Source organism: Cutaneotrichosporon oleaginosum (genome assembly GCF_008065305.1).
Source record: "Cutaneotrichosporon oleaginosum strain ATCC 20508 chromosome Unknown ATCC20508_contig06, whole genome shotgun sequence".
NCBI classification, from domain to species: Eukaryota; Fungi; Basidiomycota; class Tremellomycetes; order Trichosporonales; family Trichosporonaceae; genus Cutaneotrichosporon; species Cutaneotrichosporon oleaginosum.
The window spans coordinates 1,813,318-1,835,542 of NW_027072175.1; the positions used below are offsets into that span (position 1 = coordinate 1,813,318).

The following is a 22,225-nucleotide window of genomic DNA, read 5'->3' on the forward strand; positions in this document are numbered from 1 at the left end:
CAATGCAATACGTGTATGCATCCTCTATGTAAATGGTACAACAGTTGCCGTGGCCGGCACAGTGGTGCAAGGCATGAGTCGTCGTCGTCGTGTCCAGATTTGCTCGTGCTCGGCTCTTGTCCGCACGCTGCCTCACTCCGCTCTCATTCGCCCTGCTCGCCGTGCTCGCCCTCGCTGCACCTCGCTCTCTCCCCTCGCCAGCTCCTTTCTCGCTAGCTCGCACTACATGTCGAGCACCGTCACATACGTCTTCGGCACCACGCCCTTGACGCGCGCGCCATCCGGCCCAGGCACAAGGAGCTGGCACCAGAGCTCGTCGAATGCCATACCCACGCGCGTGAGCTCGTATATCGCGCCCTTGGAAATCGCAATCTCGCCCACGCCCAGGGTATGCTCTGGGGGCGGGAACGTGAAGTCCGCGCTTACGAAGATGCCGCAGCCTCCGTCCGCGGGCGCGGTGGACGAGCCAACCAGCGCGAGCGCATACAGCGGCACGAGGCCCTCCTGGTCCGTGCTGCCTGCGTCGAACGCGCGGCGAACCTTTGCCCAGCCGCTGCCGTCCAAGTCCGGCTCAAGGACGCGCACCACCTCACCGGCACGCACGCTCAGCTCGAGAATCCCGCCGGCGGGGAAGGATGCGCGCACGCGCGCTAGCTGGACGCCGCGGTCGGGGGCCAGTGCCTCGGCGATCGCGGCGCGATCCGCCTCCGTGTCCGCTTCGAAGAATGGCGAGATTATCGCTTCGTCGTCACGTAGCGGCTCGCGGTGCCGGTGGGCTGGCGTCGCCGTGCGTACCTCGACAGGCCCGCCGTGCGGGGCTTCGTAGATTGTCGTACGGCGCAACTTCATCGCACCAGAGGTGAGCGAGCGCCGGAGACGACCGCCCGAAGTGAGCCGTCGCCGCGATTTCAAGCCTGTGCATTCCGGCTCGACGTGCAGCCCGCACGCCTTGTGCAGTGCGATGGCGCAGTGGCGGCACGAGAGCTCAGACTTGATCGGGCTCCATACCTTCTCGTGACAGGCATCGCACTGCGACGGCGTGGCGAACGCGCGTTCCTTGAAGTCGTGCGTCATTTCTGGACGCGGATTGGGGCCGAGGACGGCCTCGAGACACGCCATCTCAGCTTTGGTCACGACCACGCGGCGCTCAATAACGCCCAGCTCGCGCAGGACATTCATGCGCCGCTCCCACATCTCGTCGGGGTCCCCGATGCCGCGGTTCGCCGCGAAATCAAGGCATTTCTGGCGTGCTCGTGCCAGCTCGTCGCCTGCGGTCAGCTGAATACCACATGCAGGGCTTACGCTTCACAACCGCTGGGCCTTTGCTGAACCCATCGGTCAAGGTGTTGAGCTCGTTAGACGATATAAGCCAACGGTTAATGAGCCAATTGCGATCGTCTTTCTTGGACGCGTCAAGCACTGCCTCTTCGTACTGGGCGCTTGGAGGCGCCACGAAAGAGAAGCAGCGGAGCGATGGATGCGACGAGTCGGCAGACTGCGGCTCCGCAGAGCTCGACGAGTCAGACAAGTCGGGCGTCGGTATCCGTGGGCTGGCGTGCTCGTCCTCGCTACTACTGCTCGTGTTCCACTCGAGGAAAGTGTCCTGGTCCCGCACCAAGTCGACGGCGGCGTATGTCGCCTCGAGACGGGAAATGACGTTGCCGAGGAGCGCGTAGTGCGCGCGATCTTCCTCGACGTGGTGACGGAGAAGCTCGAGCATCGTATTCTGCACGTGGCCGTACAGTTGGCGTGCCTCTTCACCCCAGCCGCATGCGCCGCCGCCCTCTTCGACGTCACGGCCACCGCCGCCATTGGCGCCCTCGCCCGCCAGGGCGACAATGTACGCCTTTTTCCTGTCAGAGCGGACGCGCTCGAGCTCCGCAACGAGTTTTTCATGCTTGATCCACTCGGACCCGACCTGCGGTGTGCTGCTGAGCTCGGGCGGCGTGCACTGGCGCAGCTTGACTTCGGCGGCGCTGTGCTCGCGCACCGCCGCCTCATACTTGGCGCGCGCAGTGTCCACGCGCTGCCGCCCCTCTTCCCAGCGCCCGCGGATTTCCTTGTTCCACACCGCGAGGCGGCGCGTGCTCTCGCCGATGCGCCGGTCAAGATTGTGCAGCGGGTGGCCGAGCTGGCTCGCAAGTGTGTCCTGCCGCTTCGTGAAGAGGGAAGCGACCGTGTTCATCTCTTGAAGATGGCCTCGCATCCCCGTTGTCAGAGTCGTCGTGGGCGGCTTTACTCCTCCTGGCGCCGGAGTGTTCACTGCATCCAACCGCCCCTCAAACTTCTTGACCGCCGCCTGCAGGGCGCGACCATACTCGTGTTCGAGGCGGCCGACCGTGTCAACAAATTCGCGATAGTCGCGTGCTATGTCGAGCGTGTCGTGTAGGAGCATGAGCGGTGAGGGCTGCGAGGTGCAAGCGGGTGGGAGGAAGTTGGGCCGACTGGGATCGTGGACCCATGGCTTGCCAACTGGTGGCGGGAGTGCGGTAGGCAATGGCTTCTGTACACGCGGTGGATCTACATACTGAGGAATTGCTGCGTCGTGACTCTGCGCCTGCGGTCTCTGCGGTCTCACGACGTAGTCAGTCGGGGCCGACGGCGGGGGCATGCTGTTCATTCTAACGCGAGGCCTGGGCGTGTCGGTGAGTCCAGCGGTGGGTGTGGGCGAAGACGGGGCGGAGATGCCTGGCGACATGGTGGCGGTGGGTGCGAAGACGGGAAGCGGCGCAGTGCTGGGGGGGAGGGCGAAGTGGGCGTGCTGTGAGGGAGGGTGCGGGCTGGTGGGAGACACTGGGGCTGTATTTGAGCGGACGGCGGTACGAGGGGGGGCGCTATGCGAGTGTGCATGGCGGCTGGGGGGAGTGGCATGGGGGGGCGGGAGGGAGGAGGGTGTGTAGGAATGCGAGTTGAGAGATGGGTGAGATGAGCTCGAGAGGTGGCTGTGGCCGTGGCTGTGAGAATGGGAAGAGGCCGAGTTGGAAGCGCTCGGCGTGTTGGCCGCGGGGTGGCTCGGGGAGCTTATGAGTATGCCTGGAGGATAGCCAGCGTCGCGGTTGAGCTGAGTGTGACTGTGGCTCCTGCTCATGCGCCTGGTGATGGGATATGAGCTCCGCTTGCCATAGTTTGGTGGTGGGGGGATGTGAAGGGCGAGGTTTGAGCCGGAGCGTGTGTGAAGGAATGCGGGGTAGCCGCCGTCAATGCCGCTGAAGACGGGAGGCGCGAATGGGTCATCGGCGCTTGGGGCCCAGGCGGCGTCGACCATGTGTGGTGCGTGTGGAGAAAGAGGTGATGGAAGTTGTATAGTGGTAGTGGACGATGAGGAGTGATGAGGAGGGATCAAGATGTGTTTGATGGTGACTGCCGTTGCGTGGTGTTTGTTGTTGCGAGATCGCGAGATGATTGTCAGAGGTCCGTGTGCCCTCTGTGATTGTGATGAGAAACGAGTGGAACAACGTCCAACAAGCAATGCAATGACAAAGCTCAAAGACGACCAAGACGAAGCGATGCGATGCAATGCAATGTTCTCGATGCAGCCTCGCTTTCTCTCAAGGTCTCCAGCAGTCGATGATGTCAAACGTTTCTTCGCTGGCTGGGAGCTGGGTGGCGATGCACCAAGAATGCCGGCACGGATAATCTCCGCTCTCGGGCCACCCCACATGTCCTTGGCGCACCCCAATCTCGTCTGACGTCGCACTCTTCATCCATCCACTACAGCCCCATGTCCTCATGTCCGTGGCGTGGCATCTAACCGCACCGCAACGTGCCGAAGCGCCGAGGCCATGAGGCTAGCCTCTAGCCTGCCTATGACGCCGAGCCGCCTGCGAGATCTCATGTTCCCATGTTCCCATGTGTCCGACCTGCTGGCCCCATCTGCTGCAGGGCCACCAACACTGACGCCAGCGTCCGCCGGCCGCCAGACCGAGGGCGGATCCTGACGCGCGGCTTGGCGGACTGAGCGCAGGCAGCACCGCTTGATCAGATACGACCGAGGGACCGAGGGACCGAGGAGATAGAAGTGAGGCGGTGCATTGGTCAAGGCGCGACGTGCGGACGAAGGCACGGGGCTGCGGCCCACTTGCATGAGCGCGGTACGCGGTGACATGCGATAAGGAACAACGTGATCGATGAGCCGAGATCAGCTGACCAGCTGCTGGTCTGGCTATGAGCAATGAGGAGAGCGTGACGCTGATCGAGGGAAAAGTGTGGCCAAGGTGTGGCTCGTGGCTCCAATGCGCGCTGCTTGACGCTGCTTGCATGTCGCCATTGCAGTGGTAGCTTTGTACTCTTTGTGGACAGAGGCATTGGCTGTGACGCCCACTCGTGCTTGGCATCTGAATGCATGCACATATGCACGGTAGGTGTCTGATTCACTTGATGCAAGCTCGCAGCACTCGCTTCCGCACCGCTCGTCGTTGGGCGCGTTGGGACGCGAATGCCACCCGATCCTAATCCGATGCAGTATGCACTGCTGCGCGCGCCATGTCTAATCGACCCCCGAAATGTGTCTGCGTGCAGCACAGCCGCATATGCTCATCGCGCAAACGACAATCAACCGAGCCACATGCTTTTCCACTTCACTCGCAGCGTCTTAGCATATGGAGCAGCTAGAGCAGGTGTCAAGCGACCGATGGCCGCGGTCGAGGGTAGTGAACTGCGCCTCTCTTACTTCACACGGCGTGACTGAGCCTGCCAGCGTGCCAGAAGGCAAGGCGCACACACCCCGAGCACCCCGAGTTGGACATACAACTGTGTACATGCCTTGCTTAGTCTAGACAACGGCCTCTCCGCTTCCTGCGCCCCTCTTCCACTGCGCTTTCCTAACGGAACGGGAACCCTCCCGCGTCCGTGAGCGTAAAGTCCTCCCAGAAGCCGTCAAGGTTAAACCCCACCCCCATGTCGTCAAACAGCGCCGCTTGATCGAGCCCAAACAGCGCAGGATCAGGCATCTCGGGGGGCTTCTCCACGACAGGTTCAGGCGACGGGTAGCGGGACGGCACCGCACTGTCGCCGAGCTCGCCCAGCCGCCGCGACAGGAGGCTCAGCATGCGCCCGTACCGCGACGCAGGATGGTCCTTGTCCGGCGACGCGTGCAGGAGTGCCGCGCATACGCGCTCGACGAGATCCGTCGTCCGCGCCACCTCCTCCTTGCCGGTTGCGCCCGAGTAGGCTGCTTTCAGTGCAAACGTGCCGCTGTACGCAAAGTTGATGAGGTAGCGGCTCGGGAGGTACTGGATCACGCCGCGCTCGCCTAGTCGAATGCAGATGTTGAGGATCTCGGCCGCCGCATCAATCGAGTCGTAGATGAACAGCGCGTCGGGCGAAGTTGCGCTCCCACGCGGGAAGATCGAACCGACACCGTTCTGCCGGGGACTACCTCTCTCTGCCTCACCGCGCTCCTGCGCACGCTGCACGTGCGCCTGGAACGCAAATGCCGCCACATAGAGTCGCACAAAGTGGTACGTGCACCATGTGAGCTCGCGCGTGCTCTCCAGCCGCCACACCTTGTTCCTCCACGCGAGAGTGAACGAGTCGAGCGCGCGGCGGAAGTGGTCCAAAAACTTGAAGTACTCGCCTTTGCGCACGAGGTTCTTGGTGCGCGACGGCGTTGAAAACAGAATGTCGTGTGCATTCGTCATGATTTGTGTGAGCTCGAGCGTCGCCTGCATCATTGACGCGCTGTCGTTGGCGTCCACCACTTCTCCCTGCATCATGTAGGGGAAATTGACGCGCGCGGCTGCCTCGCCGGTCTGCGCAATGTCCGAGTAGCCCTGGAAGCAAATCGTCGGCCCGCGAGACCAGAAAGCCAGGCCTGTGCGCAGGCCTAATGTGCGGTCATACAGGTAGCACCAGGTCCAGACGCCGCGGGCGCGTTCAAGATCCGCGTTCCGCTCGCCGTCCTCGAGGGCGAGTTGGTCTAGCCCCAACCCGTAGGCTGCACGAATCGCTGTGCCAGTCAACGCCCACGCGCGTCGGTTCTCCAGTCCGTGCAGGCCCTGCGGACCTGCCATCGCGGGTCCCGAGAAGTCGGCGGAAGTCGCACTTTGTCGCTCGCGAGGCAGGTTCTCAGCCAGGATGAGGACACCCTCCACGAAACCGATGGAGGGTTGCCAGCCCGCGCACGCATAGTCGGCCAGCACGTCGCGCACCAGCGCATACGTCTGCTCGTGCACCTCCTTCATTCCAGGCGCGGGATGATGTCGGCTTGCGACGCACACAATCGCCGAAAGGAGGAAGGGATCGTCCTGGGCGAGCGCAGCTAGCTGCGTCTTGTTGTGCGGGATGCGAACCGTCTGGAAGATAGGCTAACGTCAGCTATGAAGGTCGGGTGAGAGTGATACGCACAAGCACAGGGTGGTGGTGCTGAAAGAACACCTTCACGAGCAATTCAAGGCGCTGCTCGTCCAGAATCCCGCGTCGGACGAGCACGAACTCGTTGATGTTCTGTCGCCCCGCATCGTCGGCCCAAGATACGCGCTTGCGCTCGAGCGCGCTTTCCTTCTCCTCGGCAGATCCGTCGCCATCGGCATCTGTAGCAGCCTTGGCGAGAATCTCAAGCGCGTCTGTTTCGTTGTTAAAGCTCGCTACGACAATCCGCCTCGTGGCATCGGGCTCGCGTCGCCTTCTCGATCCTGTTGGGTTGTTGGGACTCGTTGTAGAAGTTGACCCGAGACTGCTGCTTGTGGTGTGCGTGGGTGGGTCGACATATGGCGAAGCCCTCTCGAACCCGCCGAGCCCCATGGTATCATGCCACGGCCGCAGATCGTCGCCCGGCATCGGAGGGCGCCGGAGTGTATTAGGCTGAGCGGGGTAATTGTTTGCTACGGGATGAGAGGGAGTACTTGTTTCTGCACCTCCTGGAGTAGCAAATGCGCCCATGCTTCCACCGGCACTTCCATGCGCGGGATAGATCTCAGGCTTGAGCTCCTCGTCGCCAGTCTTTCTGCGGCGTTTCTGATGTCAGATAGTCCGACACGGCGCACCTACACTAGGAAGGAAGACACAGTTTCGCTGCTCGCGACGGCAGCGTGTGCATGGGGGCTCGGAGGGGGCGTTGACGTCCCCGAGGTCGCACTTGGCTTTCCGGAGGCGACAGTGGACCTGGAGTCAGCGTTGGAGCATAGTGCAGCCCAGCGAGGCTTGGGCCGAGCAAGTTGAAGGGTGGAGGGACACCACTATGGCGACACCCTCCACCCCGATGCTGTCCACAGTCAAGGAAGATCATCCAACACCAAAGATCACTCACACAGGCGCGATACCCGCGCTTCGGAACGCGTTCCTCGTCCTTGCGCTTCGGAGGGGCAGCCGGGACGGCCTCACGCGCGCCCGCTATAAGCTCCTGCATGGATGCGCCTGGGGGAGGGGACAGGCGCGACGGCGGATGGGAGAGGCGCATGCGAGGAGCTGAGGCGGCGGGGCAGAGACGCGGCAGCGGATATGCGGTGTAAGAAATGAGCGGGGCGCTGATGGGGCGGGGGCGTGGGCGAAGCGGTGCGGGCTGGCTACAGTCGAATGAATAAGGGGCCTAGTGTTTCCGTATCGTCGTGAGATGCGAGCGGAAAGGATGGATGAGTGGGAGGACAAGAGATGAGATGTCGAGCGAGACGGCGGCAATCGACGCTGCCCGACCACCAAGCCGAACCTTACGTAAAGTCTGTGCCACCGTCGTCCGCCACCCACCTCTTGATCCGTCAGCTCTCCCCTTGCCCCGCCTGCACCTCCACAACAGATCGCATATGATAGCAGCATGGTCTCTCTGCAGATCTGCAGATGGACCCGCGTTGATGCCGGTGCTGGCGTGTACACTGTCCATGGTATGAGTTCCGTGGCATCCCCAGGTTTGTGTGGGTCGGAAAGACGCGGCTCCGGCAATTGGCGGAGAATCACTCCGGGTGGCGGCAGAGGGGCGGAGTCGGCCCGGCGATCTGGTGTGGAGGACAATGCCGTTACGGTCGGGTTTGATTTTCCTCCTGCGCGTCCAAGTCATAAGTCAGAACAGCGGCTGCTGCTTCAGTAGGGACTCCACCCGTGTGGCTTGATCATAGGTATATGCTTTAGCGATCAGCGACAGATGTGAGTATGGGCTGAGGCCGATGCTTTGAGTCTAACAAATGCAGTGGAGATCACACGGAATCGCGGAATGATAGATGTATGATATTATCGAGCTGGGCGGCCTGGCAACGAGTTTCAAAGCACCATTCCGCTCCACCCAGGTGCATACGCCATTGGCACTCGTCGCCTCGAGTAATCTACTAGCGTCGCCGATCGCCGACGCGTCTGCCGAAAGCAGCAGCCCGTTTGACGCGCGCCGTGTCCCGCCCCTTCTCCTGTCCCGATCCCGGACGTACCTCGACGACGGGGGTTGGGCGGGTGAGAGGACCCGATCCGGGAAAACACCCCTCTTGACACACACACTTACGAGCGGCCAGCGGCCAGCGGCCAGCGGACATTCAGGCGATTCAATGCCATGTCGGTCTGGCCTAGCCCCCCCCGCCCTGTTCGTGGTTCGGGCCAGGCCCGGCACACAGCGCTCGCCAACACAAAGCGTTTGCCCCGTCTCGTCTCAGCTTACATCCTGCTACATTTACAACGTGCCCCGCGGAGCTAGGCACTCAGCGCCGAGGGATGAATGAATGGGATCTTGCTTAATGAATGAGGCGGCTATGTGCGCGGCCTTGCAATGTTCGGGCTGGGGTCAGCGGCGCGAGGGGAGTGCGACACCATTGTTGACAACAGTTAGCAACAGTTGGCAACTTGGGCAGCACAGAGTTGTATCGGGGATCGGGCAAGACCACGCAAGCGGAAGATGCGGGGGCACTCACCTTATTACTGGGCTGTCCCACCAACAGCCTGTGCACCGGTAGCCCGAGCGAGGCGCTCCTCGGCGGCCTTGATCTGGGCCTCAAGTTCGGCGAGCTCGTTCTCGAGGTGCGGAATGAGCGACCGCCTTGGGTTAGCGTGTATGTTTCAATTGTTTCAATATCAGAGGAACATAAGGATCATAGGATCGACAGTTCGCAGGGGAAAAGGAATGCTTTTGATGGGAACAGAGGGGGGCAGGTGGTGATCGGGTCATGGGTGTGGGAACGCACGCCACGTCTCAAGCCTCAGGATGGCAAACATTCCTATGAGAACGTGGAAGAGGCAAGCAACGAGCTCATCCTTGCCGACAGTCACTCGCGCACCCAGATGGCTTCGCGCTCGTGTACAATGTACCAGAGGGTGGCAAAGAGGTCGATTGCTTGCCACAGCATCGCGCGCGGGGCGTGGGAATAGATGAAGCTGAAATGGAATGTCGGCGTGATTGCCCCATTCATTCACAGTCGTGGCGAGCGAGTAGCTTGCCCTACTGGAAAAGTGGTCGCTCCGACAGCTCGCACCCACGACCCGCGCATGACCTTCCCTCGTCTCGTTGACACAACACTGGCAAGCTGAGAGCTGACGGGGCCAGAACTGAACAGCGCTGTTGTTGAAGCGACTCACCGCTTCTGAAGAGTACGCTCAAGCTCCTGAACCTGAACGTCGTCCTTTCCGGCGGCAGCGGCACCGGGGTTGCGGCGTGCGACGCCCTCTGAGAGAGTGGGCATGGTGTTGGCCGAGGCGGTGGGGCGCTGCTGGCCGCCTACAACGGCGTCCATGAGGGAGGAAGAGGACGAGTTGTCGAGGCTAGGGAGGGCGAAGCCGTTCTGAGTGCGCTGGCGGCTGGGGTTAGCACGAGGTCGGTTGATGAGTGCGTAGGGAGGGGGGGGGGGAGTGGTGGGAAGGAAGCCGGGGGCAGTGTGGGAAGGGGTGGCGAAAGGAGAGGTGTGATGTGGAAGAGGAGATGGAGACTGACTTGTTGAGCATGTCGTTGCGGTTCATGTTGTGGGAAGAGAGAGAGAAGAGGAGAGATGAGATTGATGAGAGATTGAGAGATGGAGATGGTCGATGGAGAGGGGGCTATAGATCTATAGAGGGTATAGAGGGTATAGAGGGGGGCAGCGCAGAGCTACAGAGGTACAGAGATCCAGAGATTAGCGTTTCGTGTTCCCCTCCTCGTCCTCCTCCTCCTCGAGTTCACATTCTCAATTCTCAATTATACTGTACATACAATTGATTGACACGCGTCATTCTCACGCTTGCGTCCAGCAGCTGCGTAGGCAGTGTACGCCAGCCAATCCACCAGTCCACCATGCCTGCCACCAGCTGGCCAGCTGCACCAAGAAGCCTTGGGTGTAGAGGGCATGATGTAACTCGTGTCTTGGAGTCGTCGGGTGACGGGGAGGGAGCCATGAAAGGAAAGTGAACAAGCCAAGCATCCACCCTGTTTCACATTCCACGTGCCATCCCTCCTCAAACCCGTTACAAAACACGCGACGCGCGACGCGTCTCACCCCTGGCCCCAACTAGTCCACTTATCCACTCTCAACCTTTTTCTCATCTCTCCAACATCTCTCAATTCTGAACAGACTCATTTGCGGTCCACAGCTCTTCTCATTCTACCCGTTCTACCTGCATACCTTTTATTCGCAACTTGCTCGCCTCCCTGCATCCCACCATCTGCACCCGACGCTTGGGCCTGCCTCTTTGACGTCATCTTGGTCGCGGCAGAATTTTCTATTTCCCTCTACTCGTACTGATTCACGGCTGCTGATACACTCACGACCTCACCATTGATCGGACAGTTGAAGCCGAGTATATCGAGCAGCCCAAGCAGCGCGAACAGGCAATCATGATCAAGAAGACACATGACTGGGCTCGCAATCAAGGACCACAGACAGCCGGATGCAGATTGTCAATAGGCAGGCGCGCAGGCGCGTACTCACGCGTCGAGCAACTGCGACCGCATCCCGAGGGACAAAGCCTTCAAGACAAAAACCCAAGCTTTACATTTCGGCCTTTCCAGCATTTCACCACGATCGCCACAGCCACCATAAGCCTTTCAATCAGCTAAGCCAGCTATCTCGTGACCCTGCGAACACATTCAGAAGCTTTGACCTCCAATACGTATACAACTCACATGGCTCATGATCTCGACCGAGCAGCTCGCACCTCGTAATTGCGCCCGCGATCCCGCAACCACACCTTGTTGCGTACGCGTGACCTCGGCCTCGGGCAATCGCCAGCGACGCCTGCACGGACCACTCTTTGCATCCCGTGCTCACAGTTGTGTTACACCATGGGTGTTGCCATTGTAGCGCAGCGCAACGCGCATCTGTTTGCTGCTCCAGGACATTGAACCCGACATTGCAGGTTTATCTGAGGCCAGAGCGAGGTACTGACGCTCACTGATCACTGATTGCTGGCCGCAACGTACACCTGGCACGAGGCCTGCCGCCACCAGCCTCGAGGCTCGAGCGTGGCTCGAGTTCGCATGAGGATACGAGGATCCACCACCTACACGATGAGCGGCGCCCGATTGCGGCGACTGCGCACTAGGTAGGCTACAGGCTACCATGCTGCGTGCATGTTGAGGAGGGGATGGCGGAGTGGGCGCTGTCATCTGTTCATGTCAGTGGACACTCGATGCCGAGGAGCGAGTCACTCATCTGCTGCTCGTTCACTTATCAACTAGTCTTCACTCTAGCTTCACTCCTTCAAAACATCAGTAAACCCCTTCACCAACTCCTGCGCGTTTCAGAACTCGCTTCGCGCCCACTCATCGGCGCACGCCACACCCTTCCGCAGCCAACCCCACACACTCCGCATCTCATCATGGATGACCATGACGTCAAACAGTGGGTCTACACGCAGTGGCAGAATGGCAGCGGCGTGAGTATCATGTCTACTCTTAATGGCCACTGACTCGCTCAGAATATTGATCCTCTGGGTGCAATTGCAGATGCGGGCATGCTTGAAAATTATGTTAGTCCGGACTGAAGCGGCCCCCTGTTGTCGGATCGGTGTAATGCTCGATGATTGCTGACCGCAGTGCGTCGCGCCCCCTGCCGTTGCTGAAGGCGCCGAGGTGTCGTCCGCCTCAACCGCCTCCTATCCCTTCGGTCTCCCCACGCCTCTCTCTTCACCCACCACCCGCCTCACCTTTGGGGGGACAATCGATCCGCGGCTGCTCGGTGGAGGTGCGCCCTACGCAGGACCGCCTTCGATACACACCTGCGCACACAGCGACGACGACGGGAGCTTCTGGTAGGTAGTAGTGGCGATCCCTCGCTTGCACAGCGCAGAATGCTCGAGTCAGCAGCTGATCTTCTTTTCCCAAACACTCCAACTTTTATCACAACATCGTTCGCCTCATCATCCTCAATTGTCCTTTCCTTGCCGCCCTCATGTCCAGCTCCGACACCTCATATCCTCCATGCACCCCCCCGGGTGAGGCCGGAGACCTAACCCCACTGGACCAGCATCCGAACGCGATCCGCGACCCTCCCTCACCTAGTGATTTTCTGCTACACCCCAAGCGGGCCCGGTTCGGCGCCGGGGGAAACCTCGTGAGTACTGCCAGCACTGTCTGAGGTGATCAGTGGACTAGCTGACATCAGTCGCTGCTCGAGAAGTGCAAGAGCCCGCCCCTCCACACTGTGGGAACCCCTGTGCGCCCCATCCCTCGGCAGCGCAACCCACCGTACGACTATAAGTCCAAGCGCCCAACCACTGCGTCGTCTTCTACTCGTTCCACCATCCAGCAGCGCCACCATGTTGTCCTCGCTCCGATGCGCCGTCTCGACGTGAGCGATGGCGAGGACCAAAGTGACGATGACGATGACACCAAGATTGGCGTGGAAAAGGACGAGGATGACGTGGGCAAGAAGACTCAAGACTTAGCGGCGGCCGAGCCTGGGAACGACGATCACAACGATGACGATACCCCCCTCCGTGAGGCCACACCTAGCGAGGCAACAGTGGAACTGGACGACGACTACGTTCCAATCAACAGCGTTCGCACTCGCGGCTCCAATCGCCACAAGACCACACGCAAGGTCAACAAGGAACCTGCTCAAAAGACCACCAAAGCCAAGGCTACTGAGGCAACCAAGGCTGCCGCCACCAAAACCAAATCAGCAACGACTAAGAAGGCCAAGCTTTCGAAAGGCGCTGCGGGTGAGCGCCGCATGTCTCAAAACCGGTGGTAAGCTTTCGATAATTATCTTCGTACTTACTTCAGTGCTCAGAAGAAATACCGGGACAAGAACAAGCGCCTCGCTGATCTGGTAAGTTTGACGTGTGGGCGGGCTGACCAAAGCGTATCAACTTTAACCTTGCCGCCATCCGTGTGAGCCGTGAATACGAGGCTGGCGATATCACGTCTGAAGACGCTATGGAGCAGCTGATTACTGCGTCCGACCACTTTCGTGCGGACATGGCCGGTGAGTCCCACCCGAACCAAGCTGATGGAAGCGACGTGCCCTGCGACCGGGCAGCAACTTGAGGAGGACATCCTCAAAATGGATAAGGCGTGACGGGTTGAGCATTAGCGCGCGTACACAGTACATGAATTTCCACAACTCTCCACAGATCTTAGCGCACGTTGTATACTGTAGAGTAGATGGTCGTGGGTGATGCCACTGTGCCAATGCCACTCACAAGTGGGGAAGGAGGAGCGGAAGCAAATTGGTGAATCCAAGTCGGCCTCCTTCGTCCCGACTTGCCATTGACGTTCGTCGCTTTGTTGTTGTTCCATCCGAGTTATCCACCATGGTCGACGTCCAAACACCCGCCGCGGCTACGTCAGAGCAGGCCGAGAGCTCTCGCGAGGGTCTCCGTCGCATGCAGCGTTTAAGCGAGGCTACACGCGTCAAGGCAAACCAGTACGTCTCTCCTCCCTCCCCCCCCCCCCCCTCCACGGCTTCTCACTTGTCCTCATACTTTTGGGCCTCGACTCTGCCAAATCTCCCGGTCATCTCTATTGAGATGTGAGCGCTAATATTAGTCACGTTGGCGCTTTCCACCCTACCACCTCGGCGCTTGTGTATCCCCCTACTACTTCGCGGCGGCACCATGTCGTCACATCCGTCTTCGGCAGCGCGGCGCCGCGCGCTGTTCCCATGAGTCGATTCTTCCAGCCGGCCGAGGCGATTGAAATCTCGCCCGACGGCGCATGGATGGCAGCCGTGCACGCAAGTGGGCCGACCATGCGCCCGGAGATTAGTGACGGCGGACGCGTTGTCATCTACTCCTCTTCCGTTCTCGACCCGTCGACCACCCTGGGCAGCTTCATGCCGATGTGCAACTTCTCCCTCTCCGCGCCTGTGCTCGCCATGACACACGTTTATCCTCCGCGTACGCGACTAGGGCCAAGTGGCGCCGAAGCAGCGCCAGCCCTCGGACCTGTGCCGCCGCCAGGCCACAGCGCTGCCAAGACACGCGGACCCACTCTCGTCGTGTTGACGAGCGAGCTGGTGTACCTCTTCCACCCCCATCCTCTTCCCGGGACCGTTGTCCTTGACACACAGTCTTCGCACTCTGTTCCGACCGGAAGCGTAAGCGCCACCGGCAGCGGCGCAGCCGCGCCCCTTAACTGGACCATCAACGCCCTCAGGTGTCCTCTCGGTGCGAGGAGTTATGCCGACATCGCCAACGGTGGGCCCATGACGAGCAGCTACCGTGTACAGCGCGGATGGCTCGGAATGGTAGGCGGCAGTGACGGGGTGTGGGCCGCTGTTGAGCGTAACGGCGAGCTGAGCGTGATTCGGATTGACATTGGCCTGGACGCGAACAATATCCCATGTACGTCCAAGAGAGCTGTTGTGTGCAGGTGAGCTGATGGCAGTCCTCGCCACGACGCCGTTGCCCGCCCTTCCGCGCCCGCGCCCGCCTCCCTTTCCCGACACGACGGTCGTGCCGGACGCCTTCCTCGAGCACGTCGTCTTCGTGCCCCTCAAGGAGGGCACTGCGAATGGGAGTGTTGACTCAGGGCCGTCTGACCCAGGCGTGGCCATGGTTCGAGTGTTCCGCGACGCAGACAGCTCGGGGGCACCGAATACACCTCCGCGCTTGCGCACTCGCTTCGAGCTGTGCGAGCTGCGTCACCGTGCAGTAACACTAGTGGAGGGGTTCAAGGACCTTGGGCCTGCCACAGACGCGCCGACGCCCTTGGACTGGGTGCCTTCGCATGCGCGTACAACCTCCATATCGCCTGAGGGCACAACATTGCTCGCGCTTGCACCGCTCCCCGACGTGCCACCTCACACGCTCGCTCTCGCCCTGGTCAACTCGGGCTCTGGGCTCGTCTTGACGCACGTCAATCTCGTGCCTCCTTCTGAGGGGGATACGGATGGCACTGGTCCGGCGCGATGGCACGCGCTGACGGGCGAGGAGCGGGCAGTGGACCCGGCCGCAGCACTAGGTCCCACAGGCGTGGTCAGCCTCGCGCCGAGCCAGGGCACGCGGCGCGGCGAGATGGGTATCGTTGGCGTTTTTTCTCCTTCCACACCTCGCCTGATCCCCAGTCCACGTCTGGGAGCACCAGCCACCCCGAGCGAGAGCTTGAAGGCGACCGCTAAACGTGCAGCGCGATCTGTTGAACTTGCCGTTGTCCAAGGCGTTGACTGGAGCGACGCAGTGCGAGCCGCCTTCGCGACCGTCCCGCCTGCCGAGGGTCCCGAGCTGGCAGGTGCCATTCTCGAGCAGGCGCTCAGCTTGTTCATTCAGCACTCGCGCTCGTATGTCCCTCACATCCTGCGACTGCAAGTGGCGGTGTGGGCGCTGGTCGACGACCCGCGGCGCTCGCTCGCTGCCGAGCTGTTGCGAATTGCGGAGGGAAGCCAGGCCTTCTACCTCTGCGGCGAAGAGAAGGAGGGAGGGGTGACATTCGACCTCGACAGTGTCTGGAACCTCGTGGACATCTACGAGTGGGGCCTGAGCGTGCTCGGGCAGACGATGCGGGACGCAGTAGCCGAGCGCGCGCAGAGCGAATGGGCTCCGACCGAGCCCAGGACGGACGGCTCGTCCAGACTGCTGTACGTGGCCCACCCTCTGCTCCGGCGCATCCTCGCGCACTTCATCGCGCTTCTCGACGCGTTCGCCAAGTTCGTCATGTCTTTGGACAGGCCGATCCGGGCCCCCGACTCCTCTCTGCTACTGGGGCGGAGTGCGCAAGCCACCTCGGTCGCCTCCACCCGCATCCTGGACGCGACGGGGCGCGAGGGCGTCGACCTCAAAGCATGGGGTGACTTCCTTGCGTCTGTCGGCAAGGGCTCCCGGCCCAGCGACGCCGACACGTGTGCATCCCTCCTCCGCCTAGACTTGGGCCCCATCGCCTCCTTGCTCCCCTCCATTCTCTCCGCCATGCCGACTAGCTCGGCACTTTTCGCCCCTGCGGCAGCAGCCGAGCCGATTGCCCGCGACGGCGTGACTTGCGCGCCGCTGGGCGAACGCCCCACCGCCATTTGCGACCGTTGCAATGCGCGCACTGTGCTGACGGCTAACAACGTTATGCGGGGGGCGGTGCCGTCGCCCTGGGCGGCTTGGAGGAGGACGTGGACTGCAGGGTGCTTATGTGGAGGGACATGGATGCGGCAGCATTTAGAGGCGCCGGCGGGACTGCGGCCTCGATAGGAGCTTGATTATGCAACCATGCAGTGCTACTGTGTAGTCTCGTCGTGACTGCAGCTTTTGATGGCCGTGGCCGTTCTCGCAATCAGGACACAGATGCATCTGTACATGATCCAGAGAGGATGTACCTGCACAAGTTGCGGATATTCCACAACCCACGCGACTCTGCTCCCGCCCTTGCCACCCGTGCCTTAGGCATTCTCCGCTCGAAATCTTCGCTCACCAGCGGCTCGACTGAACTCATGACTCCATCACAAACAACCATGGCCACCACTGCGACCGTGACGCGCGACCCCGACCTCGTGTCCGCGCTCAATGCGCGCAACGCGACGTTTGCGACGCTCCTCTCCTTCATCCCGCAGCAGTACTACATTGGGCCGAGCGAGGAGCAGCTCGACAGCCGCTGGATGAAGAACAAGAAGCGCAAGACGGGCGAAGAGATCAAGGAGCACAAGCGGCGGGCGAAGCAGGAGAAGGTGCGTTAGGAACTGCAGGCCAGCTTCAACTGTGCCATGGCGCGGCGAGCTCAGCTTTGCGTGACTGACCACAGCTCGACCCCTCGAACCTCACGGCGGCGGTGGACGACGTGCCCGAGGTCTCGGAAGCGGGTGATGCGGCGCTCCCGCCCGCCATTCCCGCGCCCCTTCCCCCTGCTGCGTCGATCAGCGACCTGCGCGAGCGCATGCGGGCCAAGCTCGACCGGTTTAAGCGGAGCCGCGGGTTCGACGACGATCCGCAGTCGCGCGACGCGCTCGAGGCGGCCGCGAGGCAGCGGCGCGGAGACATGCGGGACAAGCGGAGGAAGGAGCGCAAGGAGGCGATCAAGCGGCAGCGCGAGGATGTGCATGCCAAGCCGGCCAAGGTATGTGTCGGTCCTGTCGAGGGGCCGATGGCGATGGCGAAGGCGAAGGCGAGGTCGATGTCTTGACCAGTGTGGTGCCACTTGGTCACTTGAGGAAGCAAAAGCTAACACTTAGACGCAACTTATCGTGCCCGAGATCCGCAAGCAGGTGGACGACGTGATTCTTCCGTCCGTCGCTCTGCCGTCTGCCAAGTCGACAAAGGTGCCGCTGAAGAAGCTGGCGAACCCGTCCCAGGCGCTGGCGCACCTCGAAAAGCACAACAGCAAGTTGGCGCAGCTGCCGGAGGAGAAGCGCAAGGCGGCGCTGGAACGCGACCTCTGGGCCAAGGCTGAGGCGCGTGCGGCGGGCACAAAGATTGCAGACGAGGAGAAGGTGCTCAAGAAGGCGGTCAAGCGCGAGGAGAAGCGCAAGGCTAAGAGCGGCAAGGCATGGAACGAGCGCAAGGAGCAGCTCGCCAAGGCGGCAGCAGCCAAGGCAGCCAAGCGCAACGACAACCTTGCGAGCCGGGCCGAGGGGAAGCGTAACAAGCGTCTGGGGATCAAGGACAAGAGCAAGGACAAGAAGGTGGGAGGTAGCAAGGGCAAGGGCACGCCTGGGTTCGGGGGCAAGAAGGGGGGCAAGGGCAAGGGCGACAAGAGCGGCAAGGATAAGAAGGCGCGCGCGGGGGCCAAGGCATAGAGAGCGAGCGAGAGAGTATGGTTGCTTGCATGTATTATCCTTAGACTATGGACGTTGCAGGTGCGCGGCATGCGCGGCTTGCGCGGCTTGCGCGGGAGTGGGATGATGAGTATATATGTGAAGAGCCAAGTGAACAATGTGTGACTGAGGGCTAAAAGGCAAAGTGCACGGCTCAGATTGCCCAGATCTCATCTTCTTGGCGCAAGGGAATGGCCGGCATGGCCGGGCGACGTCATCCGGTGGCCGGTGGATGAGTCGCGTGTTTTGAGCGCCGATCGAGCTGAGAGCGTGTCTCGGTCTCGGCATCCCCGGGCTCATCTCTTGGCCTTTTGCTCCTACTCCATCCACTTCATCCTCCTCATCATCAGCATTCACTCTCTCACTCACACCCTCACTCACACGTTCAGCTCACTCTCCCTGTCTCTTCACCTCTCTCTGGCCCCGTCGCAGGCTTGGGCGACGATCGCCCCCTCGCTCCTGCATCCACTCCCGTCCACTCCTTCACCTGCGCCTGCCCTCGCACCTCCCTCACTTTCCGCCCTCCAGCACATCCCCACCAACCACGCATGGCAACACTTCTGGCCGTGCCCGGCGACCTCGTGCCGCGCGCACACACCGCCCTCAGTGCAACGGCCTTTGCCCTCGCTCTGTCCGCAGGATATATCAGCGGTCTCTGGGAGGCGCTGTGTGAAAACTCAGTCGCCAAGTGGCCTGAAGAGTGGTTCCCTTCCGTGTCTGCGACGTAAGTGACTCGCACTCCTCTCCACAACACGGATGGTGGACGCGCAACTCATCCACCCGAGTCGCGCCCCCCCCTCCCCTCACCTGCAACATGCTAATGTCCCAGGATCGGAGATCATGCCGCGTCGCGAGCGCCCTTCCAGATTGCTATTGCGCTCACCGCTTTCCCTCGCTTCGCGCTGCTTGCATTGCAGTGGGTAGCCCACCGCTATCCCCCTCGCAGACGGGGTGCGTCGCACTCCCTCTCTCGCGTTTCCTCTCCAAGCGCGCCAGTCGCATCAACCCCAGACGGCCTGCGCAGCAGGAAACACGAGCACGAGCACGAGCAAGATCACGCCTCCCTTCACGACAATGGTGCCACTCCCAAAGATGTGGAGCCTGCAGCTCCCGCTGGCTGGGCCGACGTCGAAGCCATGTGCGGCCTCGGACGCACGTTCTGCTGCGGTGGGTGGATGTATATCACCTCGCGCGACCAGCACGACCTTCACGATCTATTCATGATCGTCTATCTCGTACTCAATGTGCCATGGATGGTGCTTTCAACGCTGCACTCTACGACGCAGAAGGCGCGTCAATGGCGGTGAGTCGGCCCATTCCCACACGGTCGCATGCCTTTGACTTCGGCTGACGGCAGCACCATCACAGCAGCTGGCTTCATCCTTTCCATCCCGCCCCTCATTCACTTCTTCATTAAGCATTCGGTACGCCGCGTCCCTGGCGCGTACACCCAGTACGCATTCTTCGAATGGGGACTTGTTCTCTGGGACGTTGCCTTTGATGCTGGCTGCTTGTTCGAGCTCGGCCACCTCCAGGTGCGCATCGTTGACATGACGCGCGGCGACGAGCCGATCAAAGGGTGGGTTCAAGCATAACATGGCATGTATTGATTGCAAGTGCGAACGGGCACGGCCTCTACATTGCCCCGGTCCCTGGGTCACGCGCGCGCGTCGAGGAGGACTGGACGGCCCAGCCTTCGCCTCCCAGCCGTCTCCCCAACCCTGCCCTCTTCGCTTATCTATCTGACGTGTGGTTCGCGACAGTCTTCTGGACGCTCTTTACCGGTGTGAGCGTCCAGCTGTTCTACTGGAGCGTATGGAGTCTCTCCCTCACCGGCTCGGAACTGGCTGTGCTCATCAATCTTACCCCGCATGTCATGAGCAGGCGCAATTACCGTGCCTACGCCATGTCCCGCGAAGGCCAGTTCACCCACCGCGCCCTCATGTGCGGCCTAGGCTTGGGCTGTTATGCCTTGCCTTCGGTGGCGGCACGTTTCCTCTGCGTCGTTGGTGCGGTGTGGTGCGCCTGGTGCGCATTCATGGCCGACAACATGCGGGTGCGGGGCTCTCCTGAGATGACCGCGCATGCCAAGAGTGAGTCCAACGCGGTTGAGTGTGCGCAAGGGGCTGACCTCAGTTTTCCTCACCGGTCTCCTGGCTTGCATGTTGGGCAAGTACTTGTGCCATTCAAATAATCCCTTCTGGGCCATCGTGAACGAGGACAGCGGCGGTTGGAACAAAACGGGTCTCCTCCTCTCCGCCCTCGCACTCACGGAATACTACTACCGCCCCAACAATCTCTTCCCGGCTCCCCCCGTTTCCGTAACGCTGAAGGACAAGCCTGCCGAGGTGCAGACCACGCGGGCCCAGCGCGTGGCGATCATCCTTGGCCTCGGCGCTCTCATTCACCTGCTGCAAACATTTGTCTGCGACCCAGGTACGATCATCGCTTGGTCCTGGACTGGGTACCCCGCCACCGGTCCTCTGCTTCACCCTTGGGGCGGTGTGACGCTCGCCGTCGCGGCGGCCGGCGCCATGGTCAACTTTGATGCTTTGAGTCCAGCCACATGGCTTATCCCGTTCCCCGCCGCCGTCGCTCTCTTCCGCCAGGACTGGGTCGGCTATGCCGGCGGCCTCGTGCTTGTCTTTTACCTCGTGGCGACAGTTCCCGCCCTCTTCCGTGCAGCCTCCGCCCTTCCACCATCCACCTGGGGATACGCGGGCGCGTGGCTCGCGTTCCTTGACGTCGCGTCGGTCTTCACGGTTGCGTACGCCTTCGTGCCCTTCGGCTGGCTTCTGCGAGAGAGAAGCGATCTTATCATGACAATCCTTCTGGTCCCCCTTCCTTTCGCTCTGCGCGCCGCCCGCGCTCTGCAGCCCTCTCTCCCTGGCCGCACTGCGCTCCAGGCACGTTCGGCGACACGCGTGCGCAATGTTGGCCGGTGGAGCGTGATTGCAGCCGCGATCATTGCCATCGCTGGCGTCCTCACTGGGTTTGAGCGCGCAGCCGTCTCGGCCTCAGACAAAAACCCACCGACGCCTTACTTCCCCGATCACAACATATTCACTGGCGGCATCTACACCGTTCACTTCGGAATTGACGAGCCGGGGCGTGACAGCCAGCGCCGCATTGCCTCCCTCGTAGAGGAGATGCAGGTCGACGTGCTCGGCATGCTTGAGACCGACCTCCACCGCTTTGTGTATGGCAACCGCGACCTTACGCGCTACATCGCTGAGGAGTTGGGGTACTACGTCGACATTGGCCCCGGGCCCAACAAACACACATGGGGCGCGGCGCTGCTGTCCAAGTTCCCGATCTTGAATAGCACGCACCACCTCCTCCCCTCGCCGCACGGAGAGCTGGCGCCTGCGATCCACGCGACGCTGGATGTGCACGGGCAACGTGTCGACGTCATCGTCTCCCACAATGGCCAGGAGGAAGATCCGCTCGACCGTGAGCTCCAGACGCGCGCTCTGGCCGATATGCTGCATTTGACGGGCGACACGCCCACCGTCTTCCTCGGCTACCTCGTGACGCGTCTCGGCGCGGATCCGCCCAACCCCTACGGCCTGCTCTTCAACGAGTACTCGGGTCTAATCGATGTGGAAACACTCGACCGCTGGCGGTGGTGCGAATACATCGGCTTCCGCGGGCTGTGGCGTATCGCCTTCGCCCGCCTCGAACACGGCACAGTCACCGACACCGAGCTGCAGGTCGCAAAGTTCATCCTCCCTTTGCCCGGCCAGAAGGCAAAGTACGCCAAGGAGGGGCAGCTGTACTGGCACATCGGCGAGAGCGACATTCCGGAACCGTGGCGCCTGCCAACGCAATTCAGGGGCAAGGGCGTGCGCGGTCACTCGTATCGCATTTGGGACGGGCCTCTGTATTATCTCCCGCCTTTGCACTCGGGCGTGCGCGCGTACGGCTTGGACGGGCGCACCGATTGGCCGCCCGCCGAAGCCGAGGAGGACATGCGAATTGCGCGCGAGCAGGGCACCACTGTCGAGTAGTGGGCTGGAGACGCTGGAGTGGTATCTTCCGTAGAGTTTGCAGATGTAGTGTCGAATCCACGAGCTTTCTGGTGATAGTCCAGCATACACTCCTCCTTGATCACTGATATCTCCACGTGACCGGATTTGCCGGCGACTTGTCCGAATATCCGAGGCTTGCCGCCC

General features: G+C 61.4%; 8 protein-coding genes across 8 annotated transcripts; 5 read left to right on the plus strand and 3 right to left on the minus strand.

Annotated features, from left to right (window-relative positions):
• Positions 1–222: 222 nt before the first annotated feature.
• On the minus strand, positions 223–2,698 carry COLE_07152 (uncharacterized protein; the record flags this gene model as incomplete). Its single annotated transcript, XM_018425445.1, has 2 exons — positions 223–1,268; positions 1,303–2,698. The coding sequence occupies 2 exons, from the start codon at positions 2,696–2,698 to the stop codon at positions 223–225; spliced, it is 2,442 nt and encodes an 813-aa protein (XP_018278010.1).
• A 2,122-nt stretch (positions 2,699–4,820) lies between these two features.
• Positions 4,821–7,396, minus strand: COLE_07153 (uncharacterized protein; the record flags this gene model as incomplete). The annotated part of the gene is made up of 4 exons (XM_018423511.2): positions 4,821–6,305; positions 6,346–6,954; positions 6,988–7,101; positions 7,247–7,396. The coding sequence occupies 4 exons, from the start codon at positions 7,394–7,396 to the stop codon at positions 4,821–4,823; spliced, it is 2,358 nt and encodes a 785-aa protein (XP_018278009.1).
• A 751-nt stretch (positions 7,397–8,147) lies between these two features.
• Positions 8,148–8,633, plus strand: COLE_07154 (uncharacterized protein; the record flags this gene model as incomplete). The annotated part of the gene is made up of 1 exon (XM_018419380.2): positions 8,148–8,633. The coding sequence occupies one exon, from the start codon at positions 8,148–8,150 to the stop codon at positions 8,631–8,633; it is 486 nt and encodes a 161-aa protein (XP_018278008.1).
• Positions 8,634–8,826: 193 nt separating this feature from the next.
• Positions 8,827–9,861, minus strand: COLE_07155 (uncharacterized protein; the record flags this gene model as incomplete). The annotated part of the gene is made up of 3 exons (XM_018425444.1): positions 8,827–8,947; positions 9,484–9,702; positions 9,836–9,861. 3 exons carry the CDS (start codon positions 9,859–9,861, stop codon positions 8,827–8,829), a joined length of 366 nt encoding a protein of 121 aa, XP_018278007.1.
• Positions 9,862–12,266: 2,405 nt separating this feature from the next.
• Positions 12,267–13,397, plus strand: COLE_07156 (uncharacterized protein; the record flags this gene model as incomplete). Its single annotated transcript, XM_018426753.1, has 5 exons — positions 12,267–12,428; positions 12,480–13,066; positions 13,103–13,148; positions 13,181–13,304; positions 13,336–13,397. The coding sequence occupies 5 exons, from the start codon at positions 12,267–12,269 to the stop codon at positions 13,395–13,397; spliced, it is 981 nt and encodes a 326-aa protein (XP_018278006.1).
• Positions 13,398–13,632: 235 nt separating this feature from the next.
• On the plus strand, positions 13,633–16,494 carry COLE_07157 (uncharacterized protein; the record flags this gene model as incomplete). Its single annotated transcript, XM_018423510.2, has 3 exons — positions 13,633–13,745; positions 13,868–14,664; positions 14,708–16,494. The coding sequence occupies 3 exons, from the start codon at positions 13,633–13,635 to the stop codon at positions 16,492–16,494; spliced, it is 2,697 nt and encodes an 898-aa protein (XP_018278005.1).
• A 260-nt stretch (positions 16,495–16,754) lies between these two features.
• COLE_07158 (uncharacterized protein) lies at positions 16,755–18,032 on the plus strand (the record flags this gene model as incomplete). The annotated part of the gene is made up of 3 exons (XM_018423509.2): positions 16,755–16,967; positions 17,042–17,353; positions 17,469–18,032. 3 exons carry the CDS (start codon positions 16,755–16,757, stop codon positions 18,030–18,032), a joined length of 1,089 nt encoding a protein of 362 aa, XP_018278004.1.
• Positions 18,033–18,598: 566 nt separating this feature from the next.
• Positions 18,599–22,060, plus strand: COLE_07159 (uncharacterized protein; the record flags this gene model as incomplete). The annotated part of the gene is made up of 5 exons (XM_018421419.2): positions 18,599–18,774; positions 18,880–19,353; positions 19,408–19,629; positions 19,668–20,143; positions 20,187–22,060. 5 exons carry the CDS (start codon positions 18,599–18,601, stop codon positions 22,058–22,060), a joined length of 3,222 nt encoding a protein of 1,073 aa, XP_018278003.1.
• Between the last annotated feature and the right edge of the window lie 165 nt (positions 22,061–22,225).